Source organism: Apteryx mantelli, chromosome 1 (genome assembly GCF_036417845.1).
Source record: "Apteryx mantelli isolate bAptMan1 chromosome 1, bAptMan1.hap1, whole genome shotgun sequence".
In the NCBI taxonomy this organism is placed as follows: domain Eukaryota; kingdom Metazoa; phylum Chordata; class Aves; order Apterygiformes; family Apterygidae; genus Apteryx; species Apteryx mantelli.
The window spans coordinates 73,066,322-73,084,959 of NC_089978.1; the positions used below are offsets into that span (position 1 = coordinate 73,066,322).

The following is an 18,638-nucleotide window of genomic DNA, read 5'->3' on the forward strand; positions in this document are numbered from 1 at the left end:
GACACCTTCATTTTAGCCTTATTCTTTAGACTGGAAGTTCACTAGAGCAGAGTCAACTTTATGTAAGAAGTATGCCTGATGCCCACGATTGAGTGGGTCCCCAACGCTACCATGATACAAGTAATAAACCATAATTTTAAAGACCAGTCAGAGTTCTAACAATGCTAATATGCCTTACTTTTCAAATACATTTCAAGTTCCAATACATAGATATGTATAAGTCAAATATTCAACAAAACCAAAAAATCTAGGTAAAATCTAGTTCTGGGGCCTTAAAACTAAAAAAATGTAGTTTATCATTTTTCTTTGGAGAATGGAAGTTAACTACACCACCTGTTTTACTAATGCCTTTCATAGTTATGCTCTACATCACCTTCAACACAGTAACCACCTTTTTTCTTTAAGCAGAACCTCACCTATCTCCCCCTTTGCTGGAAATGAGAGCAAACCCAGCCTCCCATGGCTCAAATGTCAGTACAGTAACGGCAGCACCTGTGCTCCCGCGCAAGCCCCGTCTTCACCTTAAAAACCTACACGCAGGTCACAAAACTGAGCGTGCCCTGCCGTGACCTACGGAGAGAAAATGGCCGTTGGCACTGAGCTGAGGCGCTGTGGGGCCGGCGCCGCCGCCGAGCACAGCACGCCCCTCCACCCTCACCCCACTGGGGGTAGGGCCACATGGCAGCAGCCCCCGGCCGTCCTCAGGGGCGGTACCGGAGCGTCGGGGCGAAGCAGGGCGGACTCCCGCCGCTAACGGCCGCTCGCCCTCAGCGCAGCGCAGGGGACGCCCCGCAGAGGGGTCCAGCGCGCAGGCGCGGGGCAGGCCCCGCCCCACAGCCCCACCCGCCATTCGGCGGCGCCCGGGCCCGCCGCTGCACCCTCTCCCCTGGCGGCCGGCGCGGCGTGCCGCGGGCATGGCGGCGGCCGTTGGGCGCGTGCTGCGTCTGGGCGGCCGTTGGAGCGCGGCGGCGCGGGACGGGCCGCGCGCGCAGGTGAGAGCCGAGCCGGGCCCTTTCCCCACCGCGCCGAGCGTCTCAGCCCCACTTCGAGGGACCGGCTCCTTCGTGCTGCCTCCCCTGGCTCTGGGCCCTGGTGGGGGTGGGGAGCTGGCTTGCCGGTCCCGTGCTGTGGCAGCTCGCTCGCTCCCCCCTCACGCGGAGCAGGGAACAGGCCTCCCGACGGGAGCGGAGCGGAGCGGGGGAGGCGAGCCCGGTGTGGCGGGCGCGGGCCGGGCAGGAGCGGCCTGCGGCTGTGCTGCCGCGGGTTCGCGTCCCCAGCGCGGCGGGGTGGGGGCGGGGCGGCAGCGCCGCGCACCTGGCGGGCAGCGGGGGGGTCCCGACGCGAGGTGACACCGCTCTTATTTCGGAGAGCCTCCTTCTAGCGGGCTGCTGTCGGTCCGCAGTTGCGCCGAGGCTTTGTGCCGCTCGCTGTCTCTGCACGGCCTGGTTCGGCTGTGGCATTACTGGGCATGGGCGGTTTGTGTAAATGGGGTTAAAACAGGAGAGGAGCGTGCGCAGAATTTGCGTTGGTTTAATGAGCGTGAGGATTTACGCTGCGGTTGCTGCTCCGCTGTAGCTTGAGCCTCGAAGCAAAGTGAGGCCTTTGTGTCTCAGTAACAGTGGACCAAACTAAAACTTGCATGCTTTTACCTCCCAGTAACTCTCGAGATGTGTTTACTGGGAAGAACAGACACATTGTAAACCCACGTGTAAGTGTTTAGCACAGCTTTAAGCCAGCCCCTTTAAAGTCTGTCCTACAGTTAACCGAGTTATTTTTTCTTAATGTTTCTGTGTAGATGAGGCCTGTTTTTGTATTAGGAGAGCTAATGGATAGAGCAAGGCCCTAAACATGTATAAAGTACTTTGAGATTCCTGAATAAACAGTAATTTTTAAGGTTTATTGTCTTGAATCGTGTTTGGTCAGCAGATAGGTAGAAAATAAAATCTCCCAATTCCTGCAACGGAGAGAAAAATGTTCTCCCCAAGTGCAACAATTTCTGATTGAACAGAATTATCTACTTATTTTGAGAGACACCAGTCTTCAACAGAGTGCCAATTCATTAAATAGCTTAACTGCTGTCAGTGTTGAAGTGACAGCCTGTGTCTGTGCTCTTTGTTATACCTATATATATTTAATCAGTGATCAACAAATGTATATGAAGGCAAGCTGGTAATATTTTGAAGTTACAAGGTAATTTAGGATAGTAAGGGCTGAAGAACTTTGCAGTGACTGACTATGGGGTAACAGAAGATAAATGCATTAGGTAAACAAAAGGTAATACTGGAAGGAGCAAACTGAACTGTTTACTTTTTTTTTTTTCTTTCCAATATTAGATTTACCCATTCAGGATAAAGACCTGTTGTCCATGTGGGTAGTTTTTTATACAGCAATCAGAAATTCACATGCTTAAGTTGTACAAGGAATGAAAAATAGAGGCTGAAAATATAACGCTTGATGTCATCCTCAATTTAAGCATCGTTTGGCTTTGATTATCCTATATCGAAGATTCAATTATAACAGTAACTTAGTTTTCCTGGTCAGGCACCAGCTTGAATTTGAGCTGAAATCTTTTTCTATCATAATTGAGGAAATAGTATCAAGCCAGCGCTGGAAGAGGCCTTGAGAGATCATTTGTCTGCTCCTTCCATCCCCAAAAGGCAGGATCTATACTTAAGCTTGTAACTATATATAAATCTTCCTGTTTCTAACTGCCTGTGAACTAGAGGATGTGAAAGGAACTAATGGGAGGCAGGGCCTAGGAAACTAAGAGAGATTTTTTCACATGAAATGTAGTTAACCTGTGGAACTGTTGTGAGAATGTTGTGGATACTAATCATTTATGTGAGTACAAAAAGAATCAAACAAGAAAATTCCCCTGAGGACTGCTTTATCCAACATATCAGCACGTCTTTGAACTGTAGGTTGTTTGAGACTGGGGGAGTGTCCTGGATAAATATCGCTACTTGTTTGTCCTGTCTTTGTGGCTGTTGTTGAGGGCAAGATACTGAGCTGATACACCTTTCTGACCTGCTATAACTGTTTCTTATGTTAAGTACCTACCTGTCCTTACTGTTAGAAAACTTCTTTATGATGCGTATCCTAAATATCCCTTGCTGGAATTTAAGTCATTACTTCTCATCCATCTTAGTATGGAAAATAGTTTAATTTCTTGTTGTCTTTTCCTATATTTGAAAACTTCCTGTGTTGAGAGAGGAAATGGAAGAGAAACTGTAATTCCAGTTCCCTCAGCTTTGACTAAAAAATAGGTCTTTGTCCTGTCCTTCTAATAAGCAAAACACAATTAGACATTTAGCCCAATTTATAAAGAAAATAAATTATCTAACTCAGTTACTGTCTATCCTTTCTGTTGTGGTTGCATAGCATTCTTCTCAACAGAAGAGCTCAGGGTACCATGTGAGCTATTGCATTTGACTGGGTCTGCTGCCTTATTCACTGTGGATGGTATACATGCTGACATCAGAAGGGTGATACCACTTTTCACTCCTGACAGTCTCCCAGAACTGCATGCTTGGAAGGACATAGCTTTTTTGCAGTTCATAACTAAGCTAGAGTTGAAAAGCCTGTTAGTATTTGATAACTTGTGCCTCAAAACAACCAGACCTAAATCCTATTCCCCGTTATGCAAGTCTGATGCTTGCAATGTATCTATATGTTTAGAGCTATCTCATATTTCCATAGCATACAGTATAAACAAAATCTAATATATGTAGATTTTGGTTGAAAAAGCACAGAAAATAGATCTGTGTGGGAGAATACTGGTTTTGCAGTTAACCTCTCAGGAAATAATTCAGCTTGAGTAAAAGTTTCTTCTAATGAAATACTTTGGCATATCTGATATGAAAAGTAATAGAAAATCACTTACGCTTATTTACTGATACCTTGTGATACTTTCTGTTGTGTTTTACAAAATACATATTAAAACATTAGCCTGATATTAATCCACCTAATTAATTCCTAGGCCAGCTGAAAACTGAGATCATGTAAATGGTGTATTTAAGTAAATCAATTAGCACGCATTTAAAAACAGTGCACTAGAAAGACAAAAGCTTACATGTTGAACAGTCTGGTTTTTAGAAACTCAGGATTGGTCTGAGCGTTTATGATATTTACATAATGTATGTTTTTTTTTCTTATACAGTGAATGACCGAAGGACTGCTGTTTGTCCTCTTGGTTCTGCAGCACTAGCTGTATCTATAATCTAAGCTGACGGACACAAGGCTTTTCCAGTCCCGCACACTGGTGTGGTTATACAGGTCTGCATCTGCTGATTAAGTTCTATCACAAAGATAACTTCTTAGCACACACCTAGTTGTGCACTGCGTGATTTTGGAAAAGGAGATGGTTGAAGTCTGCCAAGCTTAGAGAATGGAAGCAGCATGCAAATGTCTACAGCTATATACACACCACATAGGTTGTGCCTACTCCAGCCTCTCTTGGTAGCTATATCTCTTGAATTCAAGTCTTCCCCGTCTTTGCATCCCCTTTCTTCCCATTCCAGAAGTACAGGAAGCTTGATTCTTTGTTATTAATGATGTGCATTGGTTTTACACCCATTCAACACCAGTAAAGCAAAATTATTGTGACATGAGTAAGCAAACAGGTCCTAAGTATTTCTCTTCTTGGGGAAAAAATAGGCCAGAAAACTTGAAATTGTCTGAAAGCACCTAGTCTTTCTGAGGCAATTTTTTATGTAAGCTGATTTTTTATAAATTTATTGTCTCCCTGGAAAATCACAATTTGCCAGATTTTTTTAATGCTAAGTAATTGGAGTGGCGGGAGGTTTAATACTCAGGAGTTCTGTCTGGAAGTAAGGCTTACCCTTCTCCCACATGCTAGTGGAACAATATTATTTCAGCAGTACTGTTAACCTCCATTGTTGTTTAAAAAACGGAAGGGCTGCTGTCTGCAATAATGCTTCATGAAATGTGTAATAAGTAAATGCAAAACCTCTGTGGTTTCCTCTGGAAAGCAGAGGAGTGCGCTTTCTTGTTCAACTGAAATGCCAGAAGCATTTGGCTCTGCTTTGCAGCTCTTGCCTGTACCACCCATGAAACAGTACTCTTATTCCAGAAGAGGTACCCAATACAATAGATATTAATTTGCATAAGAGGCTGTTTTCTGATTATGAACAGTTTGTGTGTCCAGGGACTTTTGATTAGTGACAAATTGAAACTAGGGAAGAATATGAATGGCTTGAGGGAAGGAGGACAAAAATGAGAAAATTACAATAGAAATTGACAGGAATAAGATAAAAGCAATCTTTTTAAAGTATCCTGTCTAAAGCATAGTAGAGAGAAAGCAATTTTGGGCCCAGTAATAAGGAATCATATGTTCATTAACAAGAATTACAAGTAATTAGTTATTAAGACAAGTAAGACAGAAGATGAATAGAATTTTTTCCTGGAGAGTATCTAGGAGAGAAGAACAGGGAATATATAGAGATACATCTACATTCCTTACTCTAAGGCAATCACCAGAGCTTTGCTGGTGGAAACTGTGCAGTTTTAAGATTTTGCTCTTTTTTTTAATTCCTTTTATGTAAATATAAGCTCACAGAAAACATAAATATAAGAAAAGGAGCATAAAGTTCCATATGATATGTACAAGCTGTGGAGAAAACAAAGCAACACCAGGATCTCCAGAGCTGTCTTTAAACATTTTTGGCAGAGGTATTGCTTAATTTTGTCTCTTGGTGGGAGGAGGGCATATTTTCATCTATGTCAGTTATAAAAATGTAGAGGGATTTTTAGTTCTTTCCAACTTGTGCAGCCTTATTTATATTACCTTACTTTCTGTATCAAGCCTGATTGAATTACAGGCAAATGCTATACATAGGTTTAAGACAGGATATGGCAGTCTTTATTCCAGACTGAAATTTCAAGTAGGGTTGTTAGATTTTTGTATGTTGAAGCCTGAGACAGTCATGGACAGATAAATTGCTCATGAATAGTTTTACATATGTGCGGTAAATTGGATGTGTTGGACCAGTCCAGCCTTGGCTGCCAGATGTCCAGAAAACCAACTGTGTTCTGTGAAAATGCAAGAAAAGCTGTGTTTCATTTCCTGTTCATATAGAATTTGACTGTGTAATACAGAACACCCAAAGCTTCTAATCACAGGAGAAATTTTTGCAAGTTAACTCAGGAGAATTTTGCTAAGGTATTCAAGTCATGGAGGATAAATATGGAAGTGGTTAGACTTTTTTTCCATTTAGTGTGACCATTTTGTACCATCTTGTCATTAAAGCTTAATCCAGTGATGATTATCATATCTTTAAAAAGGGTATAAATGCATTTTTTGTAAGTCTTTCTCCACTGCAAAGCAGTGTGTAATGGAGAAGATGCATCTCAACGTGATTCAGTGGTCATCTGTGGTTTTACCGTGTTAGTGTTATTAAGAAAAGGTGTAAGCTGGATCCACTTTCTTTGTTCCTGTTTTACAAATGTGCATATAATCTTGTTTTGGTGAGACCACATCTGTGTGTGTTCATGTCATCATGGTTATAATCAGGTTTGAATACTGGTGCTGTACCTGTATTAGTTACAGAAAGATAGATAGTATTTTGAGCTATTCTTATTACTTTAACTCAGAATGGTGGCATTCTTCAAAATGGTTAGCATGTCTGAACTGTGATCTGGAGAGACTTCCTATGACTCACAGGGCATTTAATCATTTCAGATAGTAGCTTTGTTCTATCCCTCTTTATAAGACTGCTAACTAGTTCACTTTCCTCTGTGTGTGTGTTTGGGCTTTAGGTGTTCAGCCAGTGGTAGACTGCAGCTCCAGAGCAGCTGAGGCAATTATTAAATTTTCCAAAAGAAATAAAGGTAAAGAGGGAACTCCTCTTTTTTCTTGCTCCTGGTTGTGTGGTTCTGCTACCTTCTCTCTGGCCCTTGTCAGAGCCTTTTCTGAACTGCTTTGACTTGCTAGCTCAGCAGACAACTACCTGCTCTTTGGGAGAAAGCAGAAGTTAGTGTTCTGCCAAATTTAGGCAGCTGAGTTGGCTTGCAGAAGAGTCTGAGTGCCAAAGCTGACACAAGGTGAGTGAAAGGAGTAGGGGAAAGAATGGGGGAAGCTGGCCCTCTCTGCTGCTGGCAGTGGTGAACTGTGAGATATCCTCACTGTGCCTGTGTAACTGCACTGTCTGATCACAAACTCAAGCAGTAGCACATTAAAGAGGTTGGAGAGAAATGTTTCAGGGGACCATTGTTTATTATCTGGTGAACAAAACTTGGCATTTTTTTGATTCAGAAGTTGTTCTCTCTGTGCTTTTTCTGTCCCCTGTAGTACTTTTGTTGTGAGATATTTCCCTCCCTCTCTCCCTCCCTCTCTCCCTCCCTCTCTCCCTCCCTCTCTCCCTCCCTCTCTCCCTCCCTCTCTCCCTCCCTCTCTCCCTCCCTCTCTCCCTCCCTCTCTCCCTCCCTCTCTCCCTCCCTCTCTCCCTCCCTCTCTCCCTCCCTCTCTCCCTCCCTCTCTCCCTCCCTCTCTCCCTCCCTCTCTCCCTCCCTCTCTCCCTCCCTCTCTCCCTCCCTCTCTCCCTCCCTCTCTCCCTCCCTCTCTCCCTCCCTCTCTCCCTCCCTCTCTCCCTCCCTCTCTCCCTCCCTCTCTCCCTCCCTCTCTCCCTCCCTCTCTCCCTCCCTCGACCAAACAAATAATCAGCTCTCCAGTCAGTTTATGGAATAATTAAGCTACAGAGGACTTTTTTTCTCTCCAATTTAGTATTAACAAAGTGCATAAAAAATAGCATTGGGACAGAATTGGGACATTATAGCTCCGTCAGCTCTGTCTCTGGTTTCTCTCACAGAGAGTTGGATTGAAATTAGTTAACTGCTGATGATTTTGATAAAAGAATGACAAATCTGTGTCTCACAAAAGTCAAAAGATAAGCATCCCCCATGTTATGACTTCTGAGCTGGAACAATGTTTAGAAGTATTCATTGATAAGAATTGCCTTAGTTTTCTAATAATTTTACTTGAAATAGTTAAATAGCTTAAGAACCATTCTGGCACTACAAACAAGGAAGGAGCAGAGCCTTTAGCAGCATTTATGCAGACACAGGGCACCAATTTAAGCCGTTGAACAGCTACCCCACAGATTCTTTTCATACTTCATTATGAGATCCTGTTTTTGTGAATGTAAAAACTGCTTAGGTGCTGATAGATCTCTTATTTATTTATTAAGACTATGCATCTGTTGATCAGTGCCATGTTTTGCTTTTGCTGGATCTTTCTAACGTACAAAACTATGTTATTCTCTGTTAGAAAAATCTTGTTAAATAAAAAAAACAAAACACAGCAACTTAAAATTTTGGTTCAAAAATACAAATATGTTCAATAAGAAGAAAAACAATTGCTCAGAATTAGTTTTAATGTGTGAAAATGCTCAGCTTTTAGAATGTGTGTATATCATTTTATGGGTGTTAAGCAACTGGAAGAAAATGGTTTCGTGAGTGTGACTGACTAACATATGAAAATAATGTGTTGCATCTCATTATAGGTATGTGAGGCTTGTCACACTATGCATTTTATTTAGAGCTCACTGTGCCAAAAATATAAAATAAATCTCTTCCTCTTTTTTTTTTCTTTTTGTTAGACATTAAGGCTAATCTATACCACTACAGTAGTGCAGAGGAAAAATGTAGCAGCCTCAGGACCTGAAAAGTACACAGAGGCATTTATTAAAAAACAGATTGAAGAGTTCAACCTAGGAAAGAGACATTTAGCCAACATGATGGGAGAAGATCCAGAAACTTTTACCCAAGAGGATATTGATGTAAGTACAGTTGCTCTGTTGGAGAAGTAATTTACTGTAGAGTTTCAGATATTGAAAGCACTTTACTTCAGCATGAGCCCCTCAGCTCTCTGTGAATTTTAATCAAACTGTCAGAATAAGAAAGAATACTACTATACGTTGCAAACATTGCAACTGTGACTGTGAATAGAGATTTTACCCCTGCTACCATGTGAGGTCAGGTATCACAGTATAGAACTATATACCATATCTTGCTAAAGCACAGTAGGTCCTTTTTGAAAGTACTAATGGATAATCCCCTTGATCTGAGGTTATAAGAGGCACTGTAAAGGTTTATGTAGCACTTGGAAATGTTTACCCACAATTTGACCTGCTGTGTATATTTAGGTGAGGTTTTCTTTTGTGATACTGTGCTTGCTGGTAATACAAATTAAATTTTATAAATGTTTACAACCAACACACTGGTTTAGCTTAGGGATTCATTTAGTTTCAGAATTTAAGTTCATATCAGTAGCTCCAAACATACTATTTTATTGCCATTTCCTCTGACAACTGACAGATGGGTTCCCCCCTCTTTGTCTGTATCATCTAGGCTCACGTATGGATATGCAGTGTCTCACACACAAAAAAAAGTTTTGTTGCATGGATTCTTTTAACATCCCACTGTGTCTTCATTTCTGTCATTTTTATCTTATTTTGTCACACATCAGAGATAGGGAGGAGAAATGTCATTTGGTAACTTTTGAAGTTGTGTGCAGTTTCATGGCTGAGGCTTTTTCTGTTCTGCAGAAACACTATTACTATAGCCATGGCAGCTCAGTATATCAGTAAGGCCCTTAGGGTAGACATAGTAACGTAGTTTGTGCCAAAAGAGAACAGTGCATAGTTTAGTTTGTCCAGAGGGAGGGGATTGTTTTGCTAGCATAGTTTTGTCACCTCTCTGTGGCAGAATTTTATACCAAAGCTGTGTCCGCAAAAGAGATCTCGACAGCATGCTTATGCCGAGAAAGATATCTGCATCTGTAGGTGGTGACGTAGGCCAATTTCAACCACATTTGACAGAGAGGCTTTAAACCTAAGTTCTTAAAACTTCTCTGAAAATGGACAGCAAAGTAGAGAAAAGAGACACTATAATGACCTGCTGAGAAAAAGGCTGAAATGAGTCTTGAGTCTTATCAGATACCAGGAAAATCCATAAGGGAAGCTTGACTTCAAGCCATGAATCCGTAGAAAATCAAGCTTTATGAGTACGGAGCTATACACTGATACTGTGATTGCTTTCATTCAGAGTTGTAGGTAGATAGGGCTTTGCTTTTGCCTTCTACAGACGAGTGCTATTGAAGACCCTTCTAGTCTCAGTGGAGACTGGATAAGATCTTGTCAAAAGTAAAAGTATGCATCGAGGCATGTGTGTCAACAGTAAGAGCAGTACTGTTTCTTTGTTGGCTTTCTTCTTTCTTTAAAGACTATAAAATTTTCTTTCCCTGTGTTTTTCAGATAGTTTTTTCTTTTTTCTTACCCTTAATGAAGTTTAACTTATTTAGTTACTTTCTTATAAAGTGTTCGTGCACAGACCAGTCACCAAAAAACTCCCATGTTAGTACAACTCTTGCAGTATAATATTTAGGTTACTTTTAATATTTAGACTAATAGGTAGGTTAATTTTCCCAAAAATTTAAATGGTAAGAGAGTGCATTCACCTGCAGTCTGACTTTATTCCCTTGATTGAGTCCAGTGGGAAGGCCTACAGACAGTAAGATCTCAAGAAGTGGAAAATGACCATATCTGGGAAGGGGTTTCTCCTTTATGATCCCACATCACTATGGTCGTTTGCACAAAATAACTGAGCTCCATCATTAGTAAAAGTAGATTCATTCTGAAAATTAGCTTTTACAAATGCAATGCAGATGACATATATGGGATGTCTTTGCAAATTTTATTCCTGAAAAGATGGAGAAGTGGAGCCAAAAGAATAGTGTTTTATTTAGTGATACCAAGTATCGATGGTACATGTTTAATTTGTTCATATTCCATCAGGTTTTGAAAATACTTAGAGTGCATAATAGTGTCTGCTATGCATAATTAAATTTCTGTTATAAAAATATAAAAGCTGCTTAAGCACTGGCAGGAGAATTATCAAGCTTTACATTTTGAACAGTAATAATTCTTTCTGATGACTGCTTATATACTTCCATGGCTTCTACTGTTAATCAGTCTGTGCAGTGTATTTCAAAAGTAGACATCATAGGATTCTGTCCTACACTAGAGTTTTAAGTATAGTTTAATAAAAGCTAAACCTTGTGAAGTTTTAAAGAGGAAAATAAGTTGACTTGCTTGTTAATCCTTCTCCTGGATGTTGTGGAAGCGCAATTGCCTCTTACTGATGCTTTTATTTAGGAATGAAAAGTTAAGCTGTGTATTACAACTATATTTCTGGGGAGAAAAAAATCCAGCAAATTGATGTATAACTCTGCAGAAGTCTACCAATTGCTTTTTAATTGGTATTATAGACCTTGCTCTGAAGCTGGGATGTTTTATTCTCCTATGTGTGAATATGTGGTATGAAGTTTCTCTAATTGATTTGCTTTGCCCATTCCATTTGATGTATCATTTTTCACAATATTTCATAATTTGTACTCATTTCTAATGAACAGAGTCGTTAGGACAGGCATGTCTAAGTACAACTGACAGCTAACATTAGGTGCCAGATGCAGTTTATAAAGCTATGTAGAACTGCAGAGAACAGTTTAAATAAATTAGCACCTGTACATTAGTCTCACTTGCTGGTAATTTATAAGCGAATCAGTAGAGATGACATTTAGGTAAGTCATTGATCAAGTTAACAGCTGCATACCCACTGCCCAGCTGGGATACCTAATTAATAGAGATTGCAGTCCTGACCCAGTGCATTTCCCTGGTTGATTCTGTAATCCTTTTATTTTGTGATTTAACTTTAACTTATGCTTGTAGTAAACAGCCTACTTTCATTTTCCACTGTCAGTTCTGTGATATTCTACTTTAAGGCCCAGAAATCTTAAGTAAGATTAATACAAGAAAAGCATCTTAATCTCCATGACCTATTTATATGTCAGTATTTTTATTATTCATTTTTATGCAATCACTAAATGCTCTTCCAGATATCTGAGCACATCATAAACCAGTACTCTTCCCCAAAAGAGTTAGTAAAACTCAAAAGCTAGAATAACACTTACATATGTTCATTTTCTTTTGTTGTCTGCTATATGACCTAATAGATTGTTGTCATGCACTGGATAATTTTAATATAAAATACATATTTTAAAATATCTTCACTTGCATATGTCTTGTTACAAAAGTACCAGTATGGTTGTTCACTATGAAAATGTGTTATAAATATGGGAGAAGCTTTGTTCCTCACGGAGTATAGGTTCTTTCAATGACTTAAGACTTCCATTACGAAAATATGTGGCACTGACTTGCTTTGTAAAATGACTGAGTACATCTGATTTTTAAATGAAGTTTAAATTTTATCTACAGAAACTGTTAGAAATTAATGTTAGCCTATGTGAAATGCCAGAAACGTTATTCAGAACAAAGTACATTTCTGAACTTTGTTGTCTGTAAGAAGAGTATAATGTCCAACACTGTCCTTACAATAAATCATTGGATTTTTATATATATTTTTTAATTAGTCAGTAGAAGCTAGAACACTTTTTTTTGACTCTTTTATTTTTCAAATTGAGCTAAATTCTACATCATTCTATATTTTTTCATACTTCCACATCAAAGTTCATTTGAACTGATGGTTGTTGTATTTTTTTCCTTTTCTTATTAATATTGTTCAGCATTTTGAAAAGTTACTATCAAAATAGAAATAATGACTGTTTCTCTCAATACAGATATTTTTTATCTGAAAGCCCTGGACAAGATGTTGATTTTTTTTTTTAATGATTAATTCATTAATATATAAAATAATATATTGTAATTAACAATGTTAATTTTGGGGGTTTTTTTTGCTTATAATAGCAATTTTTTTCAGTGATTGGGGTTAAAATGATGTCTCACTGTAAACTGGAAATTTATTTCTGTCCAAACTGTGCTTCAGCTTCAGATAATGGATGACAAAGAATGGGATGGTTTCAATAAATTTTAGTAGTTAGTCATTAGAGGAGGATTTTTTTATGATACAGTAAACTTAGGTATGTCACTCTTTTGTTTCTCTTTTCTGTCTTATTAAATAAAAAGGCTGTTTCCAAGTTACCATTTCATGTATGTTTTTGTTTAATATTCATTCCCATATCTACCTCAAATATTCTCAGTTTTAGATGTTGAAATCTCTAAATACTACTGCTAGTATAGTTAAGAGTATAAACAGGTCTTCCATCAAACATCTCAGTCTGAGAAATACTAAACTGCAGTTGCTAAGTAATCCAATTCAAGAACTGGCGATTTTCTAGGGAAGCAAGGTTTAAGAAGGGAAGTGGGTCTGGTTTGATCAAGTTGAGGAACAGAAGAAGCTAAAACAGCTTCAGAAATTCTCTTAAAATATTACAACATAAAGTTTCACTTCTCAGCTTAGTGTTTTGATGATTGACATTTTGTGTATATTTAAAAAGGAATGAGCTTGATACTTGGACCCCTGTGCCAAAGAAGATGCTGCTGAAAGGGAACTGCAGGGTAGAGGATTTCAGAGTTTTTTTCCTCTTTGTTTTCTGCAAAGTACCTTTCTTCACAGGATGTTTCTTAGATAACTCAGAACTATCTTTACACATGATTTGAGCAATGAAACTTGGAGTGGGATGTTTTGTGTTTGAGCTGTGGATTTAACAGAAGTACAGGAAGACACTTGGGCAAGATGGATTTTTCCCTTGCCAAACCACTCTCCTACCCATGGAAGGTAATTTAAGGACTGAACTGGCTCACAGTCTCCCTCCCCTATCCCAGTATGACTCATAGTCAACTCTGAATTAAAGCACTGAATTTAAAATTTCTCAAGACACTTTAAAAAAAAAAAAAAAAAAAAAAACCACACACACACACACTAAAAAAACACATACGCAACCTGCCGCAGCTGGATGTGTTCCATTTGGAACTAGATTCTCTGACCTTTAAGAAAGTGAGTGAACAAAACCTTTTGGCTTGTAGGTAGGAAGGGAGCGAGGAGCAGAAGGGAGCAGAAGTCGGAGTGTACAACGTATACAATGAAGAGGGGGAAATGAGGATGTGGCAGGTATACCAAATTTGCACAGCATGCCACATACAGTTCCAGACAGATTATTTAATGAGTTATTTTGCATTTGATTTGTTTGAAGGACCACCAGATACAATTTTTTGATGAGGCAGAAACTTGTTCTCATTATTCCAACTGACTTGAATTCAAACTTACAACTGCAAGTAAAAGGCACTGCCATCCTATAGCAATACATTGAATCATCCAGTCCCTCAGCAAGTGATAATATGGCAGGATCCTTCTAGTTTATGTTGCAGGAATGTTAAGTTTACTAACTCAGTTTAAGAAATTTCTGATGTAAATATCATGTTAATTCTAGCTTGTATTCATTATAATCTGCCATTTTTAAAGATGTAACTACGGAGTATTTTTCTTCTGCATGGATCAACAGCAGCATTTAAAATAAGCACCTTAAATCCTTGTAGGAAACTGCTAAAATTATTTGCAGAAGAAGGCTGAACCCATTCCACTTTTTCCAGTAGTTTACATAATAATTTGTGGAAACACTGGTGTGTTATTACGTACCAGGATTTTTAAGTTTTTTTATGCTGAAAATAATTATGGATATTTCTTTCTTAGAAAGATGTTGTGTTTGATGCCCAAAGGCAATGACAGCAGTGTGATTGAGCAAATGGAATTGTAAAATAGCAACCCAGAATCTGTGCAAGTTAGAATGGGATGAATGAATCTTGCATATTTCAAATGATGGCCTCAAAGTGATTCTTGGTTGTACTCATCACATTTCCTTTCTCATCCAGAGTTCAATTCACATTAAGCACTGGAAGAAGGATATGGGCCATATAGCCATTCCTGGAATGCAGAACTGTAGTTAGACCTCAGAGGTTTCCAGGGAACTTTACTGTTAATATTTAAACCTTGATTATAAAATTATAAAGTAACTTTCATCTGCTTTTTGTATGTTCAGGAAAATACAGAACATGCAATTAATGCTCTACTGAATTTTGATTTAATTAATGAAGATTCTTGAAAGGAAACCTGTGTTTCAAATCTGAAGATTTGCATCATTATACAATTTCAGGAAAAGGTTTCCCTAATATTTATACCTTCCAGCTGAGTTCAGCAGGACTAACTCCTATGTCATTCCTGACTTTGATCCACCATCTTATTTTATAACTAGTAAATATGAGCATTGAGAATTACAGTTTTACTAAAATACTCTTTTCCTACAAAACCAAAACATTTGCATAGACAAAATCAGCATCCATAAAAAGTTTCAGAGGGACAGACTAACTTAGGAATGTCTGATAAAAGTACAATCTGAGGACATCAGAAATTGAAGTTAAAGACCCTCTGCAGCCTGGTTTACAGCTATTTAAGAAGAAACTTTTCTGAATAAAGTAAAGCAAGACTTGAACTGGAGGTTTTTTTTACATCCCAGGATAGTTTCTAACAGATTATAAAGAAAAATATCCCTCCTTGATCACAGCTTCATAAATAGAGAGAAGGCAGGAAGGGTCTTGTTCCATTTTGGAACAAGAAAGATAGCAAACCCATGACATGGAATTATTATTCTTTGGCTAGTTGTTGTGCAGAGAGCTTGATTAATGTAAGGTTTATATATGCTTTAGCATGAGAGGCATGAGTATGCACTCAACAAGCTGTCTAAAATAAACTTTATAGACTTAATACTTCTTGACAGACATTCTCTTTGTTATGAATGGTAAATTATTGTATTTGGTATTTCTTAGGATTTCAGTGTCATAGAGTAACTGTTTTGAGATTCTGGAAATGCTTGTATAAAGACTACCTCTTAAGTACACACACAGTCAGTCTCAGCATCCTATAATAAATTCTTTTAATATATTATTATATAAGGTGTTTGTTTAGCATCATTTGGCTCACAGCAGATTTCTCTATTGTCATCATAATTAATCCCCATTTGTTCATAAATAGGTGTTCACCTGCTGTGTGTATGCATAAAATGTCCATTGACTAACAAATGGGAATATAGTAGTCACTAAGAGAAACAAAATTACCATTTCATAAAATCAAGTTAAGCCTTTTGTTTGCTTCAGAATTCTCAGAATTTCTGTTCAGAATGCCAGTAGGGGATTAATGAAAGTAATAGGTTAAGTCTTTTTACACTCCATGCATATTAAATCAGTTGAAGCACTGATAAACCAATCCATGTCCATGGAAAAAATTATCAGCAAGTAATAGCCCTAAGGTAACCTAGCCAATAAAGAAGCATTATTCTTAAGAGAAGATTTTTAACTCTGGTTTTATTGTAATTCCACTTTTCCTTACTGTCTAGTGGAAATACAACCAAGATCACTGCAGTGGGTTTTACTCAGGTAGTCCATGTAACTGTACAATCTAAAGATTTCTATCACTAATTCTAATATCCACTCTCCATAGTAGGCCACGTTTACCAGACCCTGCATCTGTGGACTTTTGCTGGCTAGTTCTTTCTGTTCTGTCTTTAAAACCAAGAGAAACAAACAGTTCTCATACATGCTTTTTTTTCTTTATTAAATTATGTTTTAGTTTCTTTGAAAAGGGAAAGTAAGATGATGTTGAACAGAAATACATCTCATGGGGTTTAACCTTGTAAGTTGTTTTACCTTACATTTTGCCAAGGTGCTTTGGAATATTCGTATACCTACCTTATTTGCTGGAGGCAAATAATATTAACTTTAAACATCACATATGAATAGCAGTGGATACTGGTTGAGTAAAAAATAAATAATATACCTTGTACTTTATATTGTAAAAATAATGATAAACCATGAGTGAAAGGTGTCATACATTTTTCTGAGTTGTATTTTGGCAAACCCTTAGGTATCCAAAGGAAGAGAATTGATGTTTTAAAAAAAGAAAAACAGCAGTTAGGATTCTTTCTTCTCTCAACTATTAATTCATGTCCAGTATAGATTGTAGTGATTCACAGTTGTTTCCAAATGGAATGGTCAGTGAAATTCTTCTGGAGACTATGTAAAATACTTTCTACTGCCACAACAAGCATTGCTTTTAATAGACTTGAAGAAACTAAGTCTATAGAAACTGGGTACCAAATGTGCAAAAATTCATTTTGTCCAGTTGTTTTATATTGGAATAAATAAAATTTGCACTCTCAAAATCTGTCAGTAGGCATTGTTAACAAGCACTGATCTTTTCAGAAAGATGAATGTTCTGAATTCCCTTAGAAGTCACAGCATTTGAAATTTTAAAAGAAAATCACTCTAGAAAGTTGGGACTTACAGTTGAGTAGTTCTAGTAAGTTACCATAAATATGTACTATAAAATTAAACTTTGAAGAAGAAAGTTCACTCATTTTGATACACTAGATCACAGACTTCAGAATGAAGTCTTTTAATTCTTTGTGTGAAGATTCCTAAGAAAATTAATTGCTTTTGTTTTCACCACAGCAGATCCGTAGCACTTTTTTGTTACTGATTCATTTGTCTATGAGTTGTGCTACTTTTGTAGAGAAAGTATCTAAGGTATGTTTTGCTGCTTCTTTTGCAGGAAAAAATACATTTATGATGTCTGTGTTTGTTTTCAGAAAGCTATTGCCTATCTCTTTCCTTCTGGCTTATTTGACGAACGAGCCAGGCCCATGATGAAGGTAGGAGTTTTTGTTGCATTTCTGAGTACTTTAGCACAGTATTTTAGGCAGCATTTTTCTTTTGCTGATGTTTGTTTGTTTATTTATTTACAGCATCCCACTGAAATTTTCCCAGAGAAGAGGAGTAAGTGTTTATTGATTTCTATTTCTAAGTTTATAATAGGAGTTTCACGTATGTAGAAGTGAGCAATAGAACCCCTAATCCTGATATTCTAGGTCTTGGGATAAAAAGTACTGCTGGATTGTGAAATGCCAGTGGTCTTTTCAGATATCTTGTGAACTGACTGTAGATAAATATTTTTGATTGTTTAAAAATAAGTAAATACAGTAGGTAGGATGACATGCAGTATCTATTGAAATCGCTGGAACACCTTTTGTTGAATTCCGTAGCTTCTTGTCAGAGCTGTTTATCACATCCATAAAGTATTCATTACTATTTTTAACCAAAAAATTTCCTGGTGACTTCATTGCTCAGAAAGGTAGCAGATTTACAGCTTTGAAATCCCTATTGAGAGAATAAGGGTGATGTGAGTGGGAACTCACCCCAATATCTCCCAGTCATGTCTCAGATTTGACCTGAAAGTCCCAATTCTGCAGTTCTTACGTTTATGCAGTCTTTGGTGTTGCTCCTGAGATGCCTTGTGGAGTCCTAGTTGTAGCAGTGCTATGCCAATACGTTGGACAATTGCTCAGAGAGAACTTGACTAAAATCACCAATTCATTTTATGTAGAATATTAAAAATATATATCAAAACCTGTTGTTCCTTTTTGATTCAAATTTAGTATAAACTAGTAACATGGGTGAAAGGTCTACGTTCTCTGAGCTGTCAAGTTCTAGATGGACACATGATTTTTGGCAAAATCTTATTTTTTTTTCCTCCCTACTCCTTTACTTTTTTTCCTGGGAATTAATTGATGCTTTAATTTTTTTGGTCTTTGTGTATCTTTTGGAAAGCTATCTATATTATCTGAAATTGTAGAATGTCTGCTTTCAAATGGTATGATGCATTAATTTCTAACTTCACAGTTTTGTGAAATAGACAGTAGAAGGCAAAAGGGTAAGAGA

At 38.2% G+C, this 18,638-nt stretch overlaps 1 protein-coding gene across 3 annotated transcripts in view; it reads left to right on the forward strand.

Annotated features, from left to right (window-relative positions):
- Window positions 1-911: 911 nt before the first annotated feature.
- Window positions 912-18,638, forward strand: part of MRPS9 (mitochondrial ribosomal protein S9) — a 35,299-nt gene continuing 17,572 nt past the window's right edge. The window contains exons 1-5 of one of the 3 annotated variants that reach the window (XM_067294858.1): window positions 917-992; window positions 4,160-4,275; window positions 8,616-8,795; window positions 17,510-17,572; window positions 17,666-17,696. In XM_067294858.1, the coding sequence (XP_067150959.1) occupies window positions 8,751-8,795; window positions 17,510-17,572; window positions 17,666-17,696 (139 nt within the window). In that variant the 5' untranslated portion in view covers window positions 917-992; window positions 4,160-4,275; window positions 8,616-8,750. Of the gene's footprint in view, window positions 993-4,159; window positions 4,276-4,369; window positions 4,459-8,615; window positions 8,796-17,509; window positions 17,573-17,665; window positions 17,697-18,638 lie in introns of those variants that run through there. The other 2 variants (XM_067294863.1, XM_013954228.2) reach the window with 2 other exon arrangements.